The sequence below is a fragment of the Chamaea fasciata genome, unplaced genomic scaffold (genome assembly GCF_029207755.1).
Source record: "Chamaea fasciata isolate MVZ Bird 193981 ecotype frontalis unplaced genomic scaffold, bChaFas1.0.hap1 SCAF_23, whole genome shotgun sequence".
NCBI classification, from domain to species: Eukaryota; Metazoa; Chordata; class Aves; order Passeriformes; family Sylviidae; genus Chamaea; species Chamaea fasciata.
In genome coordinates this window covers 7,408,007-7,430,869 of record NW_027094108.1, presented here as the reverse complement: position 1 = coordinate 7,430,869, position 22,863 = coordinate 7,408,007, and the positions used below count along the sequence as shown (strand labels likewise).

At 55.6% G+C, this 22,863-nt stretch overlaps 2 protein-coding genes across 8 annotated transcripts; one reads left to right on the top strand and one right to left on the bottom strand.

The window, feature by feature from the left end:
* Positions 1–295: 295 nt before the first annotated feature.
* ALPL (alkaline phosphatase, biomineralization associated) lies at positions 296–9,191 on the bottom strand. Of its 2 annotated transcripts, none has more exons than XM_066202821.1 (12): positions 9,050–9,191; positions 7,982–8,073; positions 7,789–7,908; positions 6,696–6,811; positions 5,948–6,122; positions 5,693–5,868; positions 4,085–4,228; positions 3,866–3,935; positions 3,117–3,251; positions 2,314–2,505; positions 2,088–2,207; positions 296–1,989 (listed from the first exon to the last, which is right to left on the bottom strand). In XM_066202821.1, the coding sequence occupies exons 2-12, from the start codon at positions 8,037–8,039 to the stop codon at positions 1,736–1,738; spliced, it is 1,560 nt and encodes a 519-aa protein (XP_066058918.1). In that variant the 5' UTR covers positions 8,040–8,073; positions 9,050–9,191; the 3' UTR covers positions 296–1,735. The 2 variants fall into 2 exon arrangements, with proteins under 2 accessions (XP_066058918.1, XP_066058919.1); XM_066202822.1 differs by lacking the exon at positions 9,050–9,191 and adding an exon at positions 8,592–8,983.
* Positions 9,192–10,587: 1,396 nt separating this feature from the next.
* Positions 10,588–22,863, top strand: ECE1 (endothelin converting enzyme 1). Of its 6 annotated transcripts, XM_066202811.1 has the most exons (19): positions 11,788–12,646; positions 13,544–13,605; positions 13,687–13,773; positions 14,688–14,829; positions 15,539–15,751; positions 16,994–17,118; positions 17,398–17,610; positions 17,702–17,893; positions 18,422–18,564; positions 18,650–18,764; positions 18,975–19,085; positions 19,334–19,432; positions 19,542–19,619; positions 20,002–20,105; positions 20,305–20,415; positions 20,540–20,607; positions 20,684–20,874; positions 20,967–21,062; positions 21,352–22,863. In XM_066202811.1, the coding sequence occupies exons 3-19, from the start codon at positions 13,687–13,689 to the stop codon at positions 21,526–21,528; spliced, it is 2,265 nt and encodes a 754-aa protein (XP_066058908.1). In that variant the 5' UTR covers positions 11,788–12,646; positions 13,544–13,605; the 3' UTR covers positions 21,529–22,863. The 6 variants fall into 6 exon arrangements, with proteins under 6 accessions (XP_066058905.1, XP_066058911.1, XP_066058908.1 ...); XM_066202808.1 differs by lacking the exons at positions 11,788–12,646; positions 13,544–13,605 and adding an exon at positions 10,588–10,679; XM_066202814.1 differs by lacking the exons at positions 11,788–12,646; positions 13,544–13,605 and adding an exon at positions 11,543–11,764.

The window sequence follows — 22,863 nt, the reverse complement described above, 5'->3', positions numbered from 1 at the left end:
GGGTCATTTAGCCAAATGTTGGAGTTCCACAGCAGCTGGGCCAAGCAAAGCCTTTCTTTGATGGTCCCTATTTTTGAGGTGCTGTGTGTACCCCAAAATATGGCAGGCCATGCCCTCACCCCCCCTCCCCCCCCAAAAAAGCCTCTTTTAGTTCTGCTGGTCAGCCTGGCGTCAGGAACAGCATTTGGCCATGGCCCCAGTGGCCACCGGCGTCCTGCCAACCCCCTGGCCAAGGGAAAGTGGTTCCCACCCCCCTGAACCCCCCGAAACCACGCGGCACCCCGGGAGTGGTTAAACATAGCTCGGGGCTGCCTGAGTTCTGGGAAGTGCCAGCAGCCAGGCCTCAGTCAGGATCCAGCAATGCTGGGGGGGCAAAGGGCTCTGGGCAAAGGTGCCCCCCAAACCAAACCCTGCCGGGGTCACTGCCTGCACCCACTCTGAAGGATCCTGTTTAATGAGGAACTGGATTTTTAATTATAAAACAGGTGAATGAACAAAAAAAAAAAAAAAAAAAAAAAAAAAAAAAAGAGGGAGGGTGTTTAGGGGAGTTTTGGAGGGGCCTGGGGTATTTGGAGGAGGCAGGGCAGTTTTTTCCCAGCCATTTGCACAAGCACAGAAACTCACTGGGCACCGTGGGGCTTTCATGTGTGCACAGGGACTTCTGCACATGCCAGGGGTAATTTGCACAAGCACAGTGACTTTTGCATGTGTTTGCACTGTACATTTTCACTGTATGGATGTGCACGGTGCCTCACAGTGACAGTCACACGTGCCCAGTGGCTTTTGTACATGGAGAGGGGAATTCGAGCACAGTGACATCTGCTTGTGCACCGAGCCATATGCACCAGCACGGTGACATTTGCACGTGCAAGGCACCACGCACCGTGGCATCTGTGACACCAGCACATGCACAGTGACATTTGCACACTCAAGGGCACTTTTTGCTCAGCTCAGGCAGTGTCTGCAAATGCACAGTGACATTTGCATGTTCGGGGCACTGTCCCCACTTTGCACGGTGACATTGGCACAAGCGCATTTGCCCACTCCAGCACCCTTTGCACACCCAGGGTTGCTCTCCCTGCCCAACTCTCCTGCTCCCAGCACCCTTCCAGTTGCACAAACCCTTTCCCCTTGCGACCCCACCTATTAATTACCCCCCTAATTACCTCACCCTAATGAAGGGAGTGTGTCCCAGGGCATCCCACCCTTCACATCCTACTTTGCTGCCTTTACCCCCCTTCCACAATCCCTCCCAGGGCAGCAAACTGTTTTGACCTGAAGAATTTTAAAACAAAATAAATCACTGAGGAGACAACAAAACCCAAGTTTAGGGACAAATTAACCTGATGAGTTAATTTTTTTCCCATCTTCATGTGGTCTCTGGCTCCCCACACATGTGACGAGCTGGGCACAGGGTCAGTCCTCAGCCAAGGGACCGCAGAGGCATTTTTGGGACCCAGCCCCATTGCGTTTTGCTCAAAGAGGGGGTTTTATCCGCCGAGGCTCCAGCTGCCATCCCAAATCCTGTGGTGGGTTTGGGATAGGCCAGGGAACGCTGCTAATTATAGGGAAGGAACCATGTATTTACAGAGGCAGCTCCGAGCACCAAACCGCCGGTGGCCGCTGAGTCTCTCTGTTCTCTCTCTCCTCTTTCCCGGGCGCTGCTGTCCACAAAAATATAAAAAGAGGGGATGAATCAAAAATAAATCCCCCTCAGTGATTTGCAAGAGGCACTTTAGCAGAGGAGGAGGAGGAGGAGGCCGAGGAAGGGCAGGAGCAGGGGCGTGGCGGGGCGGGCGGCGGTGTTGCAGTGGCCTCGGTTGGAGCCGATGCAGGCGGCGTAAGCCATGGCATGGGGGATGTAGTTCTGCTCGTGGACCCCGTGCAGCAGGTGGGCCATGGGTCCGCGGGCAAACACGGCCACGTCCTCGCCGCCGTGGGTCTCCTGCCGCAGTGGCACGGCCGACTGTGCCTGGTAGTCAGCGTGTGCTGGGGCAAAACAGCAAAAGTGAGAATCGTTTAAGAACCCAGCTCATTTTAGCCAAGCTGGGATGATTTGAAGGGGTTTTGGCCCAAAGCATACTCACCAAAGTCCACGGCAGAAACGTTTTCTCGCTCGCCTGCCACGATTTTATAGCCGGGGCCGTTGCCATAGAGGATGGAGGTGAAGGGTTTGCGGTCCACATCGCTCTGCATCGGGGCCAGACCTGTGGTGTGGCACAGTCACCAGGATGGAATGCTCCCATGGTGTCCCCAAGGTGTCCCCATGATGTCCCCAGGGTGTCCCCAGCACCGTGGCCAGGCAGGGCTCACCAAAGATGGGGTTCCCACGGGGGGTGTAGCCGCCGAAGGTGAAGACGTGAGAGTGGTCGGCGGTGACGACACTGAGTGTGTCCTGGGTGGACGTGAGGCGTGTGGCCAGCCCGATGGCTCTGTCCAGCTCCACCGCCTCGTGCAGTGCCTGCTTTGCCTTCCCCTCGTGGTGCCCATGGTCGATGCGGCCGCCTGCGGAACCCAGCATCGCTGGACATTGCCCTCCTCTTCCCAGCTTTGCACCCCCTTTCTGTGTCCCCCTATCACCCTATTTATCTCCCCCTTTTACATCCCACATCCTCCCTTTGGCATCCCCATCAGCCCTTTTATTCCTCCTTTTTTTTCCCCCTACCCTTTATCTGTTTTAGCATTCCACCTTCACCCCTTTTATCCCTCCCTTTTTGCACCTTCATTGTCCCTGTTAACCTTCTTTTGCATCCCCCATATTCCCCTTATCTGTCATTTGTGTATCCCACATCACCCCCTTATCCTTTCTCCCCGTCATGCCCTTTTTTTGCACTCCCATCTCCCCATTATCCTCCCTTTCTGCACCATCACGTTTAATCCCCGTTTTTGTTCTTCCATCACCCCCTTTATCATCCTTTCGCACCTTCCAGTCCTCACTTTGTACCTCCCCATTATGCAATTCCCCATCTTTTTGTGCCCTCTTTTGCACCTCCTTTTTGCATCCCTATCACTCCCTTTATTCTCCTTTTGCACCCCTCTTTTATTGAATCCCTCCCTTTTTGGAACCTCATTGCCCCCTTTTATTCCCCAGTTTCGCGCCCCAACGAACCCCCCACCTTCAACCAGCAGGAAGAATCCTCGGGGATTTTTTTGGAGCATCCTGATGGCCACGGACACCATCTCACTGAGGGATGGATCTGTCTCGTTGTTCCTGTCCAGCTCGTATATCATGTCCCCTGGCTCGAAGAGGCCTGGGGACAGGGACACTGCTGGGGACATCCTTTTCCACCCAAAGAAAAAAGGGGGGGCCAAATCCTGCTCCTCCTGCTGACTCAAATGTTTCACACACCATCGGATCCAGGAAGATTAGATAGAAACCAGGAGATGATCCCAGCCCTTCCTTCCTCCTGCAGGGCTGGATTCCACATTCCAGATAGGATGGGAATTTCACTGCTGACAAAAGAACTGCATCCCTAGGAGGGAGATGTGTCCCAGGGTGGGAGTAGCAGCATCCTTGGGGGATATAACATCGTCCTTGGTGGGCAGCACATCCTTGAGAGCACACCAGCATCCCCAGGGTGGAGCACCAGCATTTCCAGGGAAACTGCACCCTCCTTGGGAAATACCAGCACCCCTGGGGGCAGAAGTAGCACCACCCTTGGGGGTGTAACAGCATCCCTTTGGGGTTCCAGCACCCCAGGGAAGTAACGGGATCATCTAGGGAGGGTACCACCATCCCTTGGAGACAGCAGCACCCTTGGGAAGATAACTGGCCACTGCAGCTGCCCCAGAACCCCAGGACAGGCCAGGGGTTCCCCTAAAGCACCCAGCTGATGTCAGGGCACCCTTGGGTACAGGGACTCACCCAGCAGGAAGTCGACGCGGCTGAGGTTGAGTGCCAGCAGCCCTCGCCGGTGCCACACGTACTCAGCAACCTGGGGACAGGGGACAGGCATTGTCACCACTCCACTGCCCTGCCATCCCTGCAGACATTCCCCAAAATATTCCGTGCCCCAGCAATGGCTCTGTAGGGTTACAGTGGGGTGATGTGTGTGTGCCCCCACCCCCAGAGAGTCCCTGTCACCTTGCCGTGGGGCTTGGCCTCCTGCCATGCCTGGACGAGGTTCCTGCCGTCCAGGCGGGTGCCCCGATGCTTCTCCTCGTAGGGATATTCCACATCACTGACATTTTTGGGGTACATATATTTCCGCCCTCCACCCAGGATCACCTGTAGAATACAGGAGGAGATGTAGTTTTAAATAATTTTTAATTAATTTAAATTTCCCCCTCCAGCTGGGGTTTAATGGGGGAAGACCCTGAAGGGGCGGAGCGGGATGTCCAGGAAAGCCCTGGTGTTGTGGGCAAAAACACCCGAGGAATTTCACCTCACTCAAAATAACCCTGAATCTCTTCCTATTAATTAAAACCCAGGACAAAAATAACCATATCCAGCAGGGATTTGGCTTTTTGAGAATTCCCCCCCCCCCCATCTGTGGGAAGGATGCTCCACATTGGGATCCCCACATGAACCCACTGGGATGGAGCCCCATCCCGCGGCTCTCCCTGTTTGCTTTGGAGCCTGATTTATTTGGCCTCTGTTATTTATAACCTAGCAGAGATTTTATGGTTTTTTGTATTTTTCCCCCCTTTCTCTGCGTAGAAGGTGAATTATAAAGCTGCAAAACACCAACGCCAAAATTATTAACAAAAAAAAGGGGGAAAAAAAAGTCTATTCCCCACTATGTAATTATTTCCAGCCTGGGACAGAGTTAAAATTATATTAAAGGAAAAAAAAACAGCAAAAGAGGCTATTAAAGAGCTAAATAACAGGCTGGGATGTTTTGCTTTGGGGCTATTTTGAAGGACAGAAAAAGATTTATTTACAGTGCTGAATTTCTGTATAAATCCACAGCAAGGAGCAGAACTGAAAAAGGAAGAGTTTTGGGTCTGGGAAGGATGGGAAGGGTGGAGGCTAAGTTGGATTTGTGGGTCTGGGGCTTGGTCCTACAGACCAAGCTTGTGGTCCCACACCTATGTTTGAGTGTCCTGGTCCCATGTCCACCTGAAAGTGCTGGTACCCTACGCATGGTGGTCCTGGTCCCATATTTGATGAGGGTCCCAACTCTGTACCCATCGGTGGTCCTGATCCCTCACCTGCTGGGGGCTCTGACTCTGACTATTGGATGGTCCTGGTTCTGTACCTATGGGTGGTCCCAGTCCATCATTGCCTTGGGGTCCCACCTCTGTACCCATTGGTGGTCCTGGCCCCATATCTACCCACAATCCTGGTCCTGCACCCATGGGTGGTCTCAGCCTCACATTTGCAAGGGTGGTCCTTGTCTTGTACCCACTCACAGTCCTGACCCTCCAACCCTTGGTGGTTCCAGCCCAACATCTGGGAGCTATGGCTCTTCAACCTGTGGTGGTTCCAGCCCAACATCTGGCAGTCCTGGCACTTCAACCACTGGTGGTTCCAGCCCAACATCTCCTGAGAGTCCTGGCTCTTCAACCACTGGTGGTTCCAGCCCAGCATCTCCTGGGAGTCCTGGTTTTTCAACTGTTGGTGGTCCTGGTCACACATATCTATCTACGGCCCTGTCCCCACGCTAGGGTGGCTCCAATCCCCACTCCAGGCTGCCCTGGTCCCATCCCCACTGACTCTAGGGCACATTCCTGGGGTCCTCATCCCTACCTCGATCTCAGGGATGTTCTCCACCAACTGCCGGGCAATGTCCTTGCAGCCACCCTCCAGGGCGTCCAGGGGCATCTCTCCATCTGAGTACCAGTCACGGTTGGCAGAGTGGGCGTAGGCAGCGCTGGGCGTGGCATGGGTCACGCGCGTGGTGGTGACGATGCCCACGGCCTTGCCTGCACCACCAATTCAGGGGACAATGGTGAGAACGCACCCAAACCGCCCCTCCTGCCCAGGAGTCCCTCAGTCCCTCACCTGCCTCTTTGGCCCAGCGGAGGATAGAGGTCACCTCCTGGCCCTTGGTGGTGTTGCAGCGGTCCCGGGTGACACCGGCGCTGACCCCCAGTGTCCCCTCATTGGCTTTGACACCGCAGAGGTAGGCAGTGGCTGTGCCTGCGCTGTCGGGCACCTGGGCATTGGTGTTGTATGTCTGGAAAGTGGGAGTTGGATAAACCACCATAGTTATCACCACCATCATCGTCCCCACCACCACCAGTACCACTGACACCACCATCATTCCCACTCTGGGAATGCTTTTTGGCTGCACTAGACCCCCATCCCACCTGTGTCCCCTCTCATTTGCTCTTTGCCCCCCATTTTTCCCCCTGCTCCCTCCACTATGGTGGCACATCCTCCCCTCACTGCATTTTGCTGCTTTTAGCCTTTTTTCAGTCCATCTTTTGGCAGGGAGATAGGAGCCACTGCCACGGGCATCCCCATGGGGTGAACGGAGGTGGCTGCTGACTTCAAACTGAATTATTATTTTAAAATGTTCTGTTCAGCAAAATGACTCCAGGAGAAGCAGGGGGGTCCCGCGGCATCCCGCAGCTGGCAGGCTTCTCCTGCCCCCCCTCCCCGTTCCCACAGCCGGCCCCTGGCACAGCCAGCAGGCACCAGAGCCAGCTCCCTTCACCCGCCCCTGACCTAATTTCGGCTCGGTCGATGCCGCCCGCCCGTGACCTTGTGGTGGGTGTCGTCCCCGTGGGCGCCCCAGGGGGCTCACCTTGGCCAAGGCCACGAAGGGGAACTTGTCCATCTCCAGTAGGCTCTCCTCGCCCTGCCCATGCTGCAGCTGCCCTTTGAGGATGCGGGCGGCCGTGACCGTGGAGACGCCCATTCCTGCGGGACACCGTCAGCCGTGCGTGGACAGCCCGGCGGCACCAGGCTGCACAACCCGCTCCACGCAAACCCCGCTCATCTCAGGTTACTGCAGACCCACTTTAGTCCATCATCCAGTTTATCCCATCACTCAGTTTATTGTAGCAACCAATTTTTCACAAGCCCAGTTTATTGTGCAGCCAGTTTATCCCAGCTCCCAGTTTATCCCAGCAGCCACTTTTCATCGCAAAGCCCATTTATCACAGAACCCAGTTTAATGCAACACCCAACGTTTTGCTAATCCAAATCATTCCAGCACACAGTTTATCCCAACACTCAATTTTTTTGCAAACCAAATTTATCCCAGCACTCACTTTATTGCAGTCCCAGTTTATCCCAGCACTCAAATTATGGCAAAACCAATTTACCTAGCACCCAATGCTTTGCCAATCCAGTTTATCCCTGCACCCGGTTTACTGCAATCCCAGTTCATTGCAGCACCCAGTTTATGCCAACACCCAATTTATTGCAACCCAGTTTGCCGCGGCACCCAATTTCATTGCAAACTCAATTTATCACAACACTCAACTTACTCTAAAACCAGTTCATACCCAGTTTACCCCAGCACCCAACTTAATGCAAACCAAACTGATTGCGGCAACCAACATTTTTTGCAAATCCAGTTTATCCAGCACCCAGTTTATTGTAAACTCAATTTACCATAGCTCCCATTTTTTTGCAAATCCAGTTCATTGAGGCACCCAGTTTACCCCAGCACAGATCTTTTTGCAAACCCAGTTTACCCCAGCACCCAATTTACTGGAACCCCAGCTTATCCCAGAATACAACTCACCACAGCACCTATTTTTCCACAACACCCAGTGTGTTGAAGCCCCAGTTTATCACAGCACCGACTTTATTGCACCCACTTCATCATCCTCCCGTACCCCCCAGCCCCACTGCCCCCACCTGGGGTGGGTGCTCCCCTCCCATCTCACCGTCCCCCAGGAAGAGGATGAGGTTCTTGGCCACATTCTGGTTAAGGTGCTGGAGCCGCAGTGCATTCCGCAGGGTCTCCTGTGCCTGCCGCCGCCAGTACTCAGGGTCCTTCTCCCTCTCTGCAGGGGAACAGGGCTCATAGCACCCAACAGCACCCACTTTTGGGGCACTGCCCCTCCAAACCTCACCTACCTGGGACCAGCGACGCCGAGCAGAGCTGGGCAAGGAGGAGGATGAACAGAGCCTTCATTCTGCGGTGCTGAGCGGGTACTGCCAGAAGAGAGCTGCGGGGTGGGTGGCACCTGCTCGTGCCTCAGTTTCCCCACTGAGACCTTTGCCCCGGGGTCAGCCAAGCGAGGACTGAAAGAAATGTCCTCTCCCTGCACAGTCACCAATGTGACCCCCTGGGGATATGCCAGTTTACCACCACCCTCACCTCGCCTCCTCCCCTGACCATCAGTCCCATGAGGCGTCACCTCACTGTCACTACCTCGAGCTGGGGGAAGCTGGCACGGCCCCTATGGCACAGTGGGGTGCCTACGACATGGCCATGTCCCCATCACATGTGTGTACCTCTTCCATGCCCGTGTCCCCAGCATGTGCTTGTGTACCTCTCATGTTTCCCCATCATGCGTCCCTGTCATGCCTGTGTTCCCATCCCATGTCCATGTCTCCACTGCATGTCTGCAATCCCACCACACACCCATATCCCCTAAGTATGCCCATGTCCCTAATATACCCCCATGTCCCCATCACACACCCCTGTCGCGGTCCCCAGCTTGTTCCCATCCCCATCGCACACCTGTACCCCTGTTATGCACCCATATCCCCACATGACCACGTCCTCTCACACATCCATGTCCTTGCTGGACGTCCGTGTCCCCATCCCATGTCTGTGTGCCCACCACATGTTCGTGGCCCCACTGCATGTCTATGTCCCTGCTGCACACCCGCGTCCCTACCACAACTGTGTCCCCGTCGCATGCCTGCGTGCCTGTTGCGCATCCACGTCCCCATCACATTCCATGTCCCCATGACACCCCCGTGTCCCCAACACATGCTCGTGTCCTTGTTGCACACCCACGTCCCCACCACACTCCCGTGTTCCCACGGCACCTCCGAGCCCCCATGGCACTCTCCTGTCCTCGTCGCCCCCATTTCCCCATGGCACCTCCCCTCCGCTGCACGCCCCCTCACCCCTCTCTCCCCGGAGACCCTCCCTCCCCCGGGATGGCAGCGGTGGCCCCAGGGGGTCCTTACCGGGGATGGGGGCTGTCACACACGGACCCGCACTAACTTGGGTCCCGACACCCACGTCCCTCTGGGCGGCGGGAGGAGGCCGGGCCGGGGGGACCGCAAGCCCTTAAATCCCCCCGCACCCGGCCTTCGCCTCCTCCTCCTCCCCTTCCTCCACCCTCCCCCTGCTGCCAGCAAGGGGGGGGAGGCGGGGGGAGAAAAGGCCACAAACTGGGCTTATTGGTGCCCTCTGCCGGGTTATACTGGGAGGACTGGGAGGACTGGGGCGCACCGAGCCTGGCTGTAAGTGCTGAGCCACCCTCCCCCGCTTCACACGTGGGAGTCTGGGGTGCCTCTTGGTGGGGTGGATGTGTGTCCTGCCGGATTTTGCCTTCTTTTCATCCAAACCGTGCCAGCGGCACCAGCGAGGGGTTGGGGTGGAGGTGATGGAGATGAGTGGGGTCTCCCTGCCTCAGTTTCCCCACACGGGTTCCTGCAGCAGCCCACGAGAGATCCCTGCTGGGATGCCGCGGCGTTGCTGTAGGTCCGACAATAAACACGGCGTGGTGGCGAGGGGAGACTCCCGGCCCTACGTCAATTTCCCCACAGCGGGGGCCCGGGTGGGGCTCCGTGACCCGCGGAGCCGCCCGTGGCTTCCCAGAAGGTGGCGGTCTCAGCCCACAAATCCGCTCCCCGAGGGCCTCGGGGTGCAACCAAGGCAGCCCCAACACCGCCGCGATGCCAGGGAACGGGCACAGCCCCTTGCGGACCCTCCAAAGCCTCTCCGGAACCTGTTCTCCTTTCCACCCTCTCTTCACCCGTCAAGCCCCCCAACACTTTCGCAGCCCAGCAAAAGCGATTTGCAGCCCCGTGGGTGTGATGAGTGTGTCAGTGCTCAGCCCGCCGGGGCAGCGCAGGGGCTGGTGGCACCGCGTGTTCCCGTCCCTGTCACCACGGCAATGCAGCCGTCGGTGCTTTTCGGCGTGGGGAAAGCTCACGCTGGCACACTTGCACAACTGCAGGCATGCACAAATGTGTGCGTGTGTGCTCACACGCAGCTGCAGCCGTGCAAGCAGCACACGGCCGCGGTCTTTGCACGGCCGCCTCTGCACGCTCTTGTACAACTGCACGCGTGCCTGTCACACAAGTGCGCGCTGGGCTATTGGTGGCACTGCTCGCACACCCGCGTGGTTTTGACGGTCACACGCTCGTGTGTTTGCACGACTGCGTTTGCACGGCCGCACGCTCGGAGTCCCGTGCTCTCGCCCCGCGGCCCTGCAGCCCCACGTGCTTTCGCGCTTGCACAAGCGCCCGCCGCCGGGATCGCGCCTTGCACCCCCGCCCCGGGACGTCACATCCCCCCCACGGCCCGGGAGCCAGGGCTTACTCGGGGGGTTGCTGCCGGCAGCGCCAGGGCACGTGTCGTTCCCCCCCCCGCCCCCAAACGGGGCTTGGGGCCCCCCGAAAGAGTTAAAGGAGGCGTGCGGGAAGCCCGTCCCTCCGCGGCCCCATTGGTTTCTCATCCCAGGTACATCCTTTGCTCGTCACCCTCGCCACCCTCGCTAGGCCGCGGCGGCGTCACGAGTGGTGCCGGGGGTCAGCGGGCGCTCGCCCCATCGGGGCCGGGGCCGGCGGGAGTGGGGTGACGGCCATGGTGAGTGGGGGGCCCAGCGACACCCCCAGATCTGGGGGTGGTTGAGTGGGGGGCGCTTGGCCGAAGAGGGGCGCCGGGTGATGCGTTTCCGATGGGATGCTCTTTGTAACCCCATAGGACCCCCGCTGCATCCCCGTGGGACCTCCATGAGACCCTCACTGGAAGCGTAAGGGGTCCCCTATTGCGTCCCAAGGGACTCCCCCCAAGACACCCCCGAGCACCCCTGGGTGCCCCACGCGGGCACCCCCCACCACGTTTCCTTTGTGGCCACTGGGTTCACCAGGTGGGGACCCCATAGTGGGTGCCCCCTTCAACCCCCCGCCACCCCCAAATCCACTCTTGACCCAGACCCACGGTGGTTTGCACCGTGTTTCCCTCTGCAAAGGGAGGGGGCGCCCCCCATCCAGCTGAACCCACTTTTGTGGGGATGTTTGCGAACACCCCCAAACTGGGTTGTTCTCCTCCCTTTTTATTTTTTTTATCCTTTTTTTTTTTTTTTCGGGAGGGAGGTAAAGTTTAACCCTTTTTTTTTTATTTTAAGCTTTTCTTTAAAAATTAATTTATCTGCAGCCAGGGCTCCCTACAAAACTGTAGACTCCCCCCAAATCCCTTTTCCAGCACCCCTCAGTAACACCAGGAGTTCCTAATTGCCCCCAGACATCCCGATTAGCAGTCTGAGCCTCTCCGGGCGTTGGTTCCGGGCTACAGAGGTGCGGGAGCACCTCTGGGTGCTGGGGGTAGGGCGGGTGGGCACCGCTTTGCCAGGCGGGGCTTTGGGGGCGCGGAGGTGCCTGGGGGGGAGGGGGGCTCAGGGGGGAGTTGGGGGGTTGGAGGGGCTGGGGGGAGGCGAGGAATCGCCATCGCCAGCGCGGCCGTGGTTGCTCCGAAATGGCGCCCGGACGGGAATTGAAAGCAGCCGGTGGAGCTCGGGGTGCCCCGGTACCGGCGAGGGGCTCCCCCCGCGGGGCGCGGCCAGGCGCTGGGGGGACCCCGGAGCCTTCCTGGGGATGTGCGGGCTCCGAGCACGTGGGGCTTATTGTTTATGAAGAGAAGGAGCGATTTGGGGTAAAACCAGGCTATTTAAGGTAATGCTGAGATTTTTATAAGTTGTAAAGAGAGTGAGAATCCCTTGCATGGGGGGTTAAAGTGTGGGTGCTCCCTCCCCGTGCACCCCTGGGTGCCCCCCACCCTGTTGGAGCTGGGGAAAATGCATTTTTATTCGGATGGAAGCTAATAACGGCTTGGAGGGGGGAGGTGTATAGCAGAAACTACCCCGTTTTGCCCCCCAGAAAAGGGGTACTTCTGCTTTACATGCTGGAGAGCGGTGGGGAGCACCCAGGGGTGCTACTATGCCCCCAATATGGAGGATATTAGTGTTAAAAATACCTCCCGGGACCGATTTCCCTTCTTCAAATTAAGGATGGGTGTCGCTCCCGGTGCCTCTCGGCGGTGTTTTGGGGAGCTCGGGCTCAGTTTGGATTCTCTGATGGTGGCTGGTACAGGGTTGAGCCAGCACATCTCTTGTGAAAGGAGAACAGAAAGGGATTATTTTTTGGGGTATTTTTTTTGTTTTCAGGTTGGGGTAGGCGGGGTGGGGGATCGCTGAGGAAAAAAAAATGCATTTCCTCAGGAAATGGAGTGAAAGCTGGCATTCCAGGAATTTGGTGTTGGGGCTTCATGGAACACCCCCCCCCCCCCACCGTGTGAGCGGGGATTTGTGCCCGGAGCTGCCAATTTCAGCCATGTGTGAAGTACTAAAATAGGTGGAAAAAAGCGAAAGGGGTTGGGAAAAAATAGGATCCAAACAGAGATTTTCTTCACGATAAAATCTTGCAGTTGAGGCTCTTTCACCTCATGGTTCCAGACTCCAGACGGGCGCCCAGGGGAGATTTTGGGGCTGAAACAGAGATTTTGGTACAACCAAGGAGGGAAAGCACCTATTTGTTTTAACCCTTTCTCTTCCCCAGGTGGGTTTTGTGGTTAATTAAACTGAGGCTGGGATTTGGGGTCCGGGGAGAGGATGAGCCTTGTTATTAAGTGTGCAAAGGGAGGTTTGGGAAGGCTGCCGTTGGAAACAAGGCTGAGAACCGGTGCTTTCATTCTGCCAGGGGAAGCTGAGGCACGGCTGTGCAGGGATCAACTACATCCCTTTGGGATTGATGGCAGCGGGATGGGGACATCCAGATGGGTGTAAACTCCCTCCCTGTGCTGATTGCTGATTGCGGGTGAAGGGTTGGGAGTGGTGTCGCTTGGGGCATCGGTGGCAGGGTCGGGGTCGATTTTGGGGTGCTCAGCCCTTCAGTGGGGAGTGGAGGGTTGTTTGCTCCGTTGGGAGACAATCTGGCTGGACGGCAGGGCAGTGCCAGGGGGAAGGAAACAGCAGCGGTAGCATAAGGGCTGGCTGCCAACTGGTAAGGTTTTCCTTGTTTTTCTGCCGGGGATGAGATACAAGCTGGGCACAGGCACAAGAAAATGCCCAGGGGACACGACGCCAGGAGGGAGCCTGTCCACAGCTGAAATTCCGGGTGCTGTTGTCTTTGGGTGCTCACAGGGACTTCTCCGGTTGTTTCGCAGTGTGCAGGGTTCAAAAATGGGGCATAGAGCACGAGCGAGCCGGTAGTGTCAGGGTGAAAAGCCATTTTCTCTGCTGCCTGCCTTTCTCAGGTGCCTGTAACTCCAGGGTTCCCTGGCACAGGGGGGTCCCTCTCCCCGCTGGAGGGCGGAGGTGGATCCGGCTTTATTCCAGGCTGAAGGGGAGGTTGCACAACCTGGCCCCGGGGGAAAGTGAGGCGGGTTCAGGCTTTGCTCAGCTCTTGGCTCTGGCCCTCTTTGCTTTCCATAATCATCCTCCGGCATTTGTGTAGTGCTTTGCTACCTCAGAGCCATTCAGGATTTTGCTCTCCAGAGGAGGAGGTGGCTTTAGAAGGTGTGTAAACCTTCCTTGTCCTTCATCCTCTTCCTCAACCCTGGACCACTGAGCAACTCTGTTGCTGATCTCCCTGTTCAGATGTCGACCTACAAACGGGCGACGCTGGATGATGAAGACCCCCTGGACTCCCTTGGTGACGGTGATGGATACCCCAATGGCTTTCAGGTATAGCTTCTTATGTCTTTTAGGGGAAAAAAAGGGGGATTTTGTGTCCTGGCAAGCAGCAAAGGGGGTGCAGAAGGGTTTTCTACCTGGGACCAGTGTTCTAAGGGGTAAAGTCCAGTGTGGGCAGAGCCATGTTGGCTCCTGCCACTGCTGCCCTTTGCTCCCCTTCTGGCACAGGGAGCCAGCAGGGCCATATCCTGCCTCCGCTGTTTCAACACTCCACCTCCCCGGTTTTCTGCTGCCAAACCCCTTCCCAGCATGGTTGGGGTGAGCCAGTATCGCAGCACTGGGAGTTTTGTCCCCGCACAAAAGGGGATTAGATTAATTCCTCCCCGAGCAGTGGGAAAGCAGCTTAAAGAGGGCCAGGGGTGGCAAAAAAAACCCCCACAGCTGCCAGTGTCCAACCTCACTGGGAAGGGTTCAGGTCTGGAGAGATCCTCTCTGTCCTGGCCCCAATCCCGGCTCCATCAGTCTCTAGGATGGTGGTTTCTGCCCCAGATGTGTTTTTACTTTTCCCAGCGGGGCTGTCTTCACTTGCCATCACATCGAGATGTTTCCTGGGGATGTTTTTTGGCTGAGTGGGAGTATCCTGTTAAGGCACTTTCTGATGCAGCCCCCCCTCTGTCCCAGTGCTGGGACCAGGACAGCCATGGGGTTACACTGTGCTCGAGGAGGGGTTCAGGGTGGCACGAGACAGCAGGTGAGGCCTCCAAAGCGCTTGTCCCGCTCCCTTTCCTGCCATTGTGCCGCCCTTCCTGCCCGGTTTCTGGAAGGCAGCTGCTGCCTTTCCCAGCCCAATCCATGACAGATCCCTTGCTGGGGCTAAATTTCTGCTGTGGCCTGTGGGAAGCAAAATGGGGGCTGCGTCAGTGAGTTTTTCTGCCAGTGGGGAGATGACGCTGCTCTTCCCACAGGTGAACTTCCATGGCTCACAGGGCAGCCGGGGGTGCTGGGCCAAGCGGACACGTGCCGAAAAGCACTTGGTGGTGCTGGTGGGGGTGCTGGTGGTGCTGCTTGTGGCCTGTCTGCTTGGACTCATCTTCCAGTACAGAGCCAGTAAGTCTTTTGGTCATTTTTTGGGGGCCAAAACTTCCCCAGGAAAGGGAGGATCCTGGGCTCAGCCTCTGCGTGCAAACAACTGAGGCAAAGCAGCTTATCCAAGCAACCAGCAGGGATGGTTTGTTCAAGCTTTGAGCAAACAATTGCACAGGGATCCTGCCCCCTTGACCAGGGTGGGTTGCTGGAGAGTTCCCAGAATGCGATATTTGGTAAGGGTGGGATGCTTACCTGCACCCCTCACCCCAGAACAGGATTCTTGGGTATCAAACAGGATGTTCAGGTGTGGGGTGGGATCTTTGGGCTCAAGACAGGATAGTCACCTGCACCACTTCACCCCAGGGCGAGGTGCTTAGATGCAGGATGAGATGCTTCTCTGATCCTTTGTCCCAGAGCTGATGCCTGAGCAGCGGATGGACCATTTCTCTGAATCTTTCACCCCAGGGTGGATGACTGGGCACTGGGCAGGATCTTTGGGCATAAGATGAGATGATTGCCCTGGGATGGGATGATTGGGCAGGATGCTGAGACATAGGTCTGCATGCTAGTCCATATTGCTTGCCCTAGAGCAGGGTGGTAAGGTACAAGGTGGGATGCTCAGGTACCAGGTGGGGTATTTGCCTGCATCCTTCAGCTCAGGGCAGGATGCTCTGTGGTGCCACTCATCCTGCTGCAGTAGCGGAGCTGAACCTGTCCCTGCTCCCCCCAGGGCCACCTGCCGTGTGCCTGTCAGAAGCCTGCATCTCTGTCACCAGCTCCATCCTCAGCTCGCTGGACCGCGCGGTGAATCCCTGTGAGGACTTCTTCAGCTATGCCTGTGGGGGCTGGATCAAGGCCAACCCCCTCCCTGACGGTCACTCACGCTGGGGCACCTTCAACAACCTCTGGGAGCACAACCAGGCCATCATGAAGCACCTGCTGGGTGAGTGCGTGGGAGCGGTGGGACCCCGCAATGCTCAGGACTTCGTTAGGTCCAGGGGATGCCAAAAACATACGCGTGGGAAATACGAGGTTGGAATTGAACTCCAGCATCAAACCAGTCTGACACACATGCCGTGAGGACACTGAGAAACGGATGCTGGCCGTGTTTGCCCTTCCAGATGGTCCTGAGGTTTTTGACGGTGGTGTTGCTAGTCTTTGGCGCTGTGTAGGGAAAAGGCCTCTGCTCTCTAAACTCCATGGTGGCATTCCCAGGAGCTGTGAATATGCATTATTCCTGTTCTATAATTTCCAGCCGTTGTGAGCAGCCTTTTGGGGGGCTGGCTGCCACGATGGCCATTTTTTGGGGGCCAAAACTCCCCCAGCAAAGGGAGGGTCCTTGGCTCAGCCTCTGCGTGTGAACACTGAAGTAGAGCAGCTTATCTGAGCAACCAGCGGGGACGGTTTGTTCAAGCTTTGAGCAAACAACTGGCTCCTTATCAGCACTTTCCACTGCGCCAGGGCTGATTATCTGGAAAGAGAAGGTTTGCGAAGAGTGTTTTCTTTTGAGAGAAAGGGGGTGGCGCGGGAACAGCTTCGTCCCTGGCTTTTCCTGCAGAAATCTGGCGCTGGTTTTACCGGGAGAGGAGACTGGGCCTCCAGCCAAGTGGTTGCGTTCAGCATTTCCTTGAATTCCTTGGAGCTGAGGGACCTTTAGTTAATAAAAACACACAGCTGGGAAGCCAAAGGTGCAGGCTGTGTCATCAGGAAAATAAATTTTAAAAGCCCAAAAACCCTCTGGGGAAGCAAAATTTTAGCTGGGGAGATGAAAGGAAGGTTTTGGAGGCGGAGGAGAAAAAGGGGTTTATTGTTCCTTTTTGCAGGAATAAATAATACAGGTCTGGGGGGCACCAGCACAGAGGCAAGGGCAGCAATCTGGGGCTGGATGATGCAGGGAATATCAGAGCTGCTGGAAAAACAAAAATGCTTTTTGTTTTTTGTTTCTTCATCTTTTGTCCCCAAAGAGTTGGAGCAGTCACTGTGGGTGGGAAAGGAGACGGGGGGCAGGAGGCCAGGAAGGGACGGGGCCAATAGGATGCCCTTGGGGGCATAGTGGGGACTATTGGGACAATCCTTGGCAACTTTTTGGAGCCTAGCCTTGCCCAAAATGGGGCTGAATCCTTCTGGGTCCAGTGGATGCCCATCCCTGGAGCCCCATGTGATTCTCCCTGGGTACCTCCCACAGAAAACACCACGGCCAATGTGTCAAGCGAGGCAGAGCGCAAGGCACAGCGCTATTACCAAGCCTGCATGAATGAGAGCAAGATTGAGGAGCTGCAAGCCACCCCGCTCATGGAACTCATCCAAAAGGTTTGTCCCAGTCCTTGTGGAAAAGCCATCTTTCCTCTGCAAAATGAGGGGAAAAGCTCAGTCATGGGCAGTCCCAGCACCCTCCATACTCCATGCTTGGTGCTTCCTGCAGGAGATCATCCCCCAGGTCAGGCGGGCAGAGGCAGGGTTTATAATGCTATAATGGAGCTTTTTAGCCCCCTTGCGAGATGTTTCCCCCCCGAATGGATATTGAGGGGATATTGAAGCAATTTCAGGTGGCTGTTTCTTACTCAAAAGTTGGTTGCTGTCTGTCCCCAGCTGGGTGGCTGGAACATCACAGGTACCTGTGCTGGTGACCACTTCAATGAGACACTGCGGGAGGTGACAGCGCATTATCGCACCTCGCCCTTCTTTTCTGTCTACGTCAGCGCTGACTCCAAGAACTCCAACAGCAATGTCATCCAGGTGGATCAGTCAGGGCTGGGCCTGCCATCGCGGGATTACTACCTGAACAAGACGGAGAATGAGAAGGTGAGGGTGTCGGGGGGAATGTGGGTTGGCTGGGGGGATGCTGTGGGTGGGTGGCACCTGCCATGCTGATCCTACCTGTCTGACCATGCAGGTGCTCGCCGGGTACCTGAACTACATGGTGCAGCTGGGGATGTTCCTAGGAGGCACCGATGAGGAGTCAACACGGCAGCAGATGCAGCAGATCTTGGACTTTGAGATGGCCTTGGCCAACATCACCATCCCACAGGAGAAGCACCGGGATGAGGAGGTCATCTACCATAAAATGACAGCAGGAGACCTAAAGGTAGGAGTGGAGCTGACGAGCTTCTCCATTCTGCTGTGGTTTGGGAAGTGGGGTGGATGGGTGGAGGTGACACAGCTCCTCTGGGAATCCTGACACCAGTTGACACAGCCTGGGAAGCTCTTGTGCAACAGCTTGGCCTATGTCCCCCTTGTGGAAATTCTACCCTAACCCCTCCTCCCAGCCTCTGGACCACCCCTGGGGCCGGCAGCCATCCTACTGCAGCACTTATGTCCTCCTAGCACTGCTGCCCCTGGACGTCAGCCTGGTCACCTCCCAGTGTCCCCAAAGGGATTCTAATGACTTGTGTCAACATCTCTGATATCCACCCCACTTTCTTTTCCTTCTTTGTGGGAGGAAATTGTTTATTCCCCTCCAGCCTTTCAAGGATGCTGCTGTTATGGGAACTGCCCTCTGCAAAGTCAGCTGAATCCATCAAATGGGGACTGATCAAGCCAACTCCAGCTCAAGAAGCAACTTCCACCCTCTGTGATGGTTTTTAGGTCCATAGCAGCGCTGTGGCTTTTGCAGGAGCTGGCACCGGCTGTGGACTGGATGCCCTTCCTCTCCACGGTCTTCTACCCTGTGGAGCTCAATGAGTCAGAGCCCGTTGTGGTCTATGCCAAGGAGTACCTGGAGCAGGTCTCTGACCTCATCCTGGCCACAGATAAGTGGTGAGAACCCCCAGCCTGTATGGAGACCTGGGTACCCAGGGTGGGCAGGAATGTGCTGCTGCCTACTCACCACCTCTCACCATAGTCTCCTCAACAACTACATGATCTGGAACCTGGTGCGGAAAACCAGCCCACTCCTTGACCAGCGCTTCCGGGATGCTGAGGAAAAATTCATGGAAGTGATGTATGGGACGAAGAAGGTGAGGGTCAAGTCCCCACTGTCCCGGAATCACCATTAAAATGGTGATGGCTTTTTATGTCAAGGCCCTGTCATGTGGATTCCAGACAATAGAGATGTGGGGCAGCTTTTGGGGTGCCAGAGGGTTGGATGGGCCAGGTGGAGCAAGGGGTGAGAATGTGGAGGGTTTTGTTCCGTGCCACCGCTGATGACCACCTCCTGTCCCATGCAGAGCTGCCTCCCGCGCTGGAAGTTTTGCATCAGTGACACGGACAACAACCTGGGCTTCGCTCTGGGGGCCATGTTTGTCAAGGCCACCTTTGCTGAGGACAGCAAGCAGGTGGTATGTCCCCAAGGCAGCAGCGTGCGAGTCCCAGTGCTGGGAAAGCCTCTACAATGGTGGAACTGTCAGGGCAGACAATGTTTCTCTGTACCCCTCATGTTCACTGTGCATCTCCGTGTGCCGGGTTTTTCTCCCTGTGTTGTCTTGGCCTCCCAGCCTCTTCCTCCCTGTGGTGTGAAGGTCCTTGACCTCTCTGGGACAGGAAGCCAGCTCTTTGGACTGACGCCGTGCTGCCTTGTTTTGTCTAGGCGGAGGAAATGATTGCGGAGATTAAAACTGCCTTCGAGGAAAGCCTGGAGACCCTGCAGTGGATGGATGAAGAGACGAGGAAATCAGCCAAAGAGAAGGTGAGGCACTGGTGGCTGTGCTGGAGAGAGGGTGAGGATGGAGGATGGTGGAACTGGTCTGTCCTCCATCTCTGGCACTGAAAGCACTCTGGTCCTTGTCACCCTCCAGGCAGATGCCATCTACAACATGATTGGCTATCCCAAATTCATCATGGACCCCAAGGAGCTGGATAAAGTCTTTAATGACGTGAGTTGGTCAGATACGTCCCCTGGGTATTCTACAGGATGTACAGGATGTGTCCATATCACCCATGGCCTTGGGCAGCCTTGAACCACAGGTTACCTCCAGAAGGATCTCACTGATATCCTTGGCTCTTCTCTAGGGACTCCCCTAGAGAGCTGTGGGCCAGTCCTGGGGTGGCTGGGGCTTTTGGGATCCCCTGCCTGGGAAAAGGAGGAGCCCTTTTCCATAATGGTGATTCATTGCCCTCCAGAGACTCTGCAGATGTTGTAGAGGAGGAGAAACAGAAGCCATAACTCTGCTGGCTCTGGAGGCTTAGACATGACTCTGGAGGGAGGGGTGGGGCTGGGCAATCACTGCACATCGCTCATGTCTTGTTCTTTTGCAGTATGAGGCCATGTCCGACCTCTATTTTGAGAACGTCATGCAGTTTTACAACTTCTCAGCCAGGGTCACGGCTGACCAGCTCCGGAAACCGCCAAACCGGGACCAGTAAGTCCTCTGCTCCACTCCCTGTTGTACTCAGTGGGGAATATCAGCGTACCTGGAGCACTGGGATTTGGTATCTACCAGTCTGTGCTGGTTTTGTGGAGATAAATTTAGGACAACGCCTTTGCAACAAAAGTGGATGTTGGAGCAAACACTGGTGATGGTTTGTGTTGCCATGTTGGCTGTGTTTGTATTCCTGCAGGTGGAGCATGACACCTCCGACAGTCAACGCGTATTACTCTCCCACCAAGAATGAGATTGTCTTCCCTGCCGGCATCCTCCAGGCCCCCTTTTACACCCGTGCATCCCCCAAGTAAGAGCCATGGGAAAACAGGGCAGGATTCCCAGCTTTCCTCCTATATCCAGATCTTAGCCTAAGTTTCATGGCTGTGGAGAGCAGAGGCTGCTTTCTTAACATCTGCATTACCCTCCTGCAGGTCCCTGAATTTTGGTGGAATTGGCGTGGTGGTGGGCCATGAGTTGACACATGCCTTCGATGACCAAGGTATGACCACAGCCAGGTGGGTGGGCAGCTGGAGGGGTGGCCAGTATGAGATGAAGAATCCACTGTGTTTTTGCAGGCCGGGAATATGACAAAGATGGCAACCTGCGTCCCTGGTGGAAGAACTCCTCAGTGGAGGCCTTCAAGCATCAGACAGCGTGCATGGTGGAGCAGTATGGCAACTACACTGTCAATGGTGAGGCAGTCAATGGCAAGCACACCCTCGGGGAGAACATCGCCGACAATGGGGGCCTCAAGGCTGCCTATCGGGTAGGACCATGGGGCTGCGGAGATTCGAAGAGAGACATGGTGTGGTGGGATTTGTGTTGTCTCCTGAGCCTGCTGTGCTCCCTGGTTTTCAGGCATATCAAAACTGGCTGAAAAAGAATGGGGATGAAGAAACACTCCCAACTCTCGGCCTCACCAACTACCAGCTCTTCTTTGTTGGCTTTGCACAGGTAGGTCGTGCGGTGACCTTGGGAGGATGGGCACACAGATTTTTGGGGGTGGAGCATGTCCAGATGAAGTTGGGCAAAACCAGATGGGTGTGACGGCAAAACAGAGTCCTCCAGAGATAATGTAGTGGATGGAGAATGAGATTGGGGTGGTGCTGGTTACAAAGGAAGACAAAGCTGAAGCTCGAGCTGCCTTGGCCGCCATCATGCAGGCAGAATGGTTGGATTCAGCACCGAGCTGGCCCCATGGTGATGGGTGTCAGTACTCAGGCCCCTTGCTCTTCATTTGCAGGTGTGGTGCTCAGTTCGCACACCAGAGAGCTCGCATGAGGGGCTCATCACTGATCCTCACAGCCCCTCGCGTTTCCGCGTCATCGGCACAGTCTCCAACTCGCAGGAGTTTGCGGAGCACTTCAGCTGCCCCCCGGGCACCCCCATGAACCCCCTTAAGAAGTGTGAAGTCTGGTGATGGGCGAGTGCCCAGGGGAACCAGCGGCCTGTTGCTTTGTCCTCTGCCAACAGCTGGGCTTCTCCAGTCCTTTGCGGCTCAAACCACTTCTCCGTGCCACGGAGAGCCCGACTCTTCAGCTGGAGTGGTGGCTGCGCCCCTGGCATTGTCGAAAACTCAATCCACTGTGAAAACTCCTCATCCCCCTGGCTTGTTGGTGAAATGACTTAGATTTGGAGGTCTCTTCTTCCCCACCATGACCGGGCCAAGTGTCGAGGCACACATGTCCATGGGTACTGCCTGTATTTACACACACAGCGCTCCAGCCTGACTCACTGCCCGGAAAACCCCTCTGTTTTGGAGATGATAAAGGGAACCCCCAAACAGTGGCAGGTTTGTCTGCGTGTCTAAATACACCTGATGTACCACCTTCTCTCCAAAGATGCGCACATGAGGGTCGAAAATATTTCAAGAAATATTTTTTTTTGGGGGAGGGGGGAAATCCATATATTTTTTTCATGTGTTGTGGAATACACTGGAAATTTTCAGGGAAAATGCATTTTAAAGCCTTTTTTAGTAAAGATTAGTATATTTATTATTTTTTTTTACTTAGTGGAGCTGTAGGTGCAGTACCCTGTGGTGACAGTCCCTTGGCTAGGGAAGCTGGGTAGGGCTGTGGATCTTTCCAGTCTTGGATCCTGTGTTTCTCTGGGAGGGACTATCCTCAGAGGATGCTGATGGGAAAATTAGGGATAGCAGGCCTGGGGACAGGGCTGGAGGATGCTGCAAGTCACAGAGGCTGTGCCGGGATGGTGCAGCTCCTGGGAATAGCTTTAATTTCAGAATGTAAAGGGAAGAATTGACGTAACCAAAGATGTAACCAAGGTGGTGATAGGATGGATGAAGCATCCTGTTCTCCCTCCTGTCCTCTCTGAAGCCAGGCCAGCCAGGATTTCCTGGCCCTAAAGCTTCCCAGACAAGTGCAGGCGGTTCCTGCCACTGCTTCTCTCATGCTGAGCCGGCCCTCTGCCCGGGAAACTGCAAGCCCCAAAAGCACCACATGGCCCCAAAACTCTGTCCCTCCACAGCTGGTTTGGCACCAGTGTGAGAAGTGATCAGGATGGGGCTGAGGGACTTTTTTAAGGGATATTTTCAGTACTTGTTTTGAGGCGAAAGCACTGACAGGAGCTCAGATGCTGTGTGTTGTCTTCTTGCTCTAGACAAAGCAGAGACATAGAGGGATTTTTAATATTAATATGTAAAGGGAGGGATGGAAGGGGCTGGTTTTTTGTAACTATTTTTTCACCCTTTGCGTGGGGCTTATTGTAATTGAAATAATAAATACTTTTTACTGGA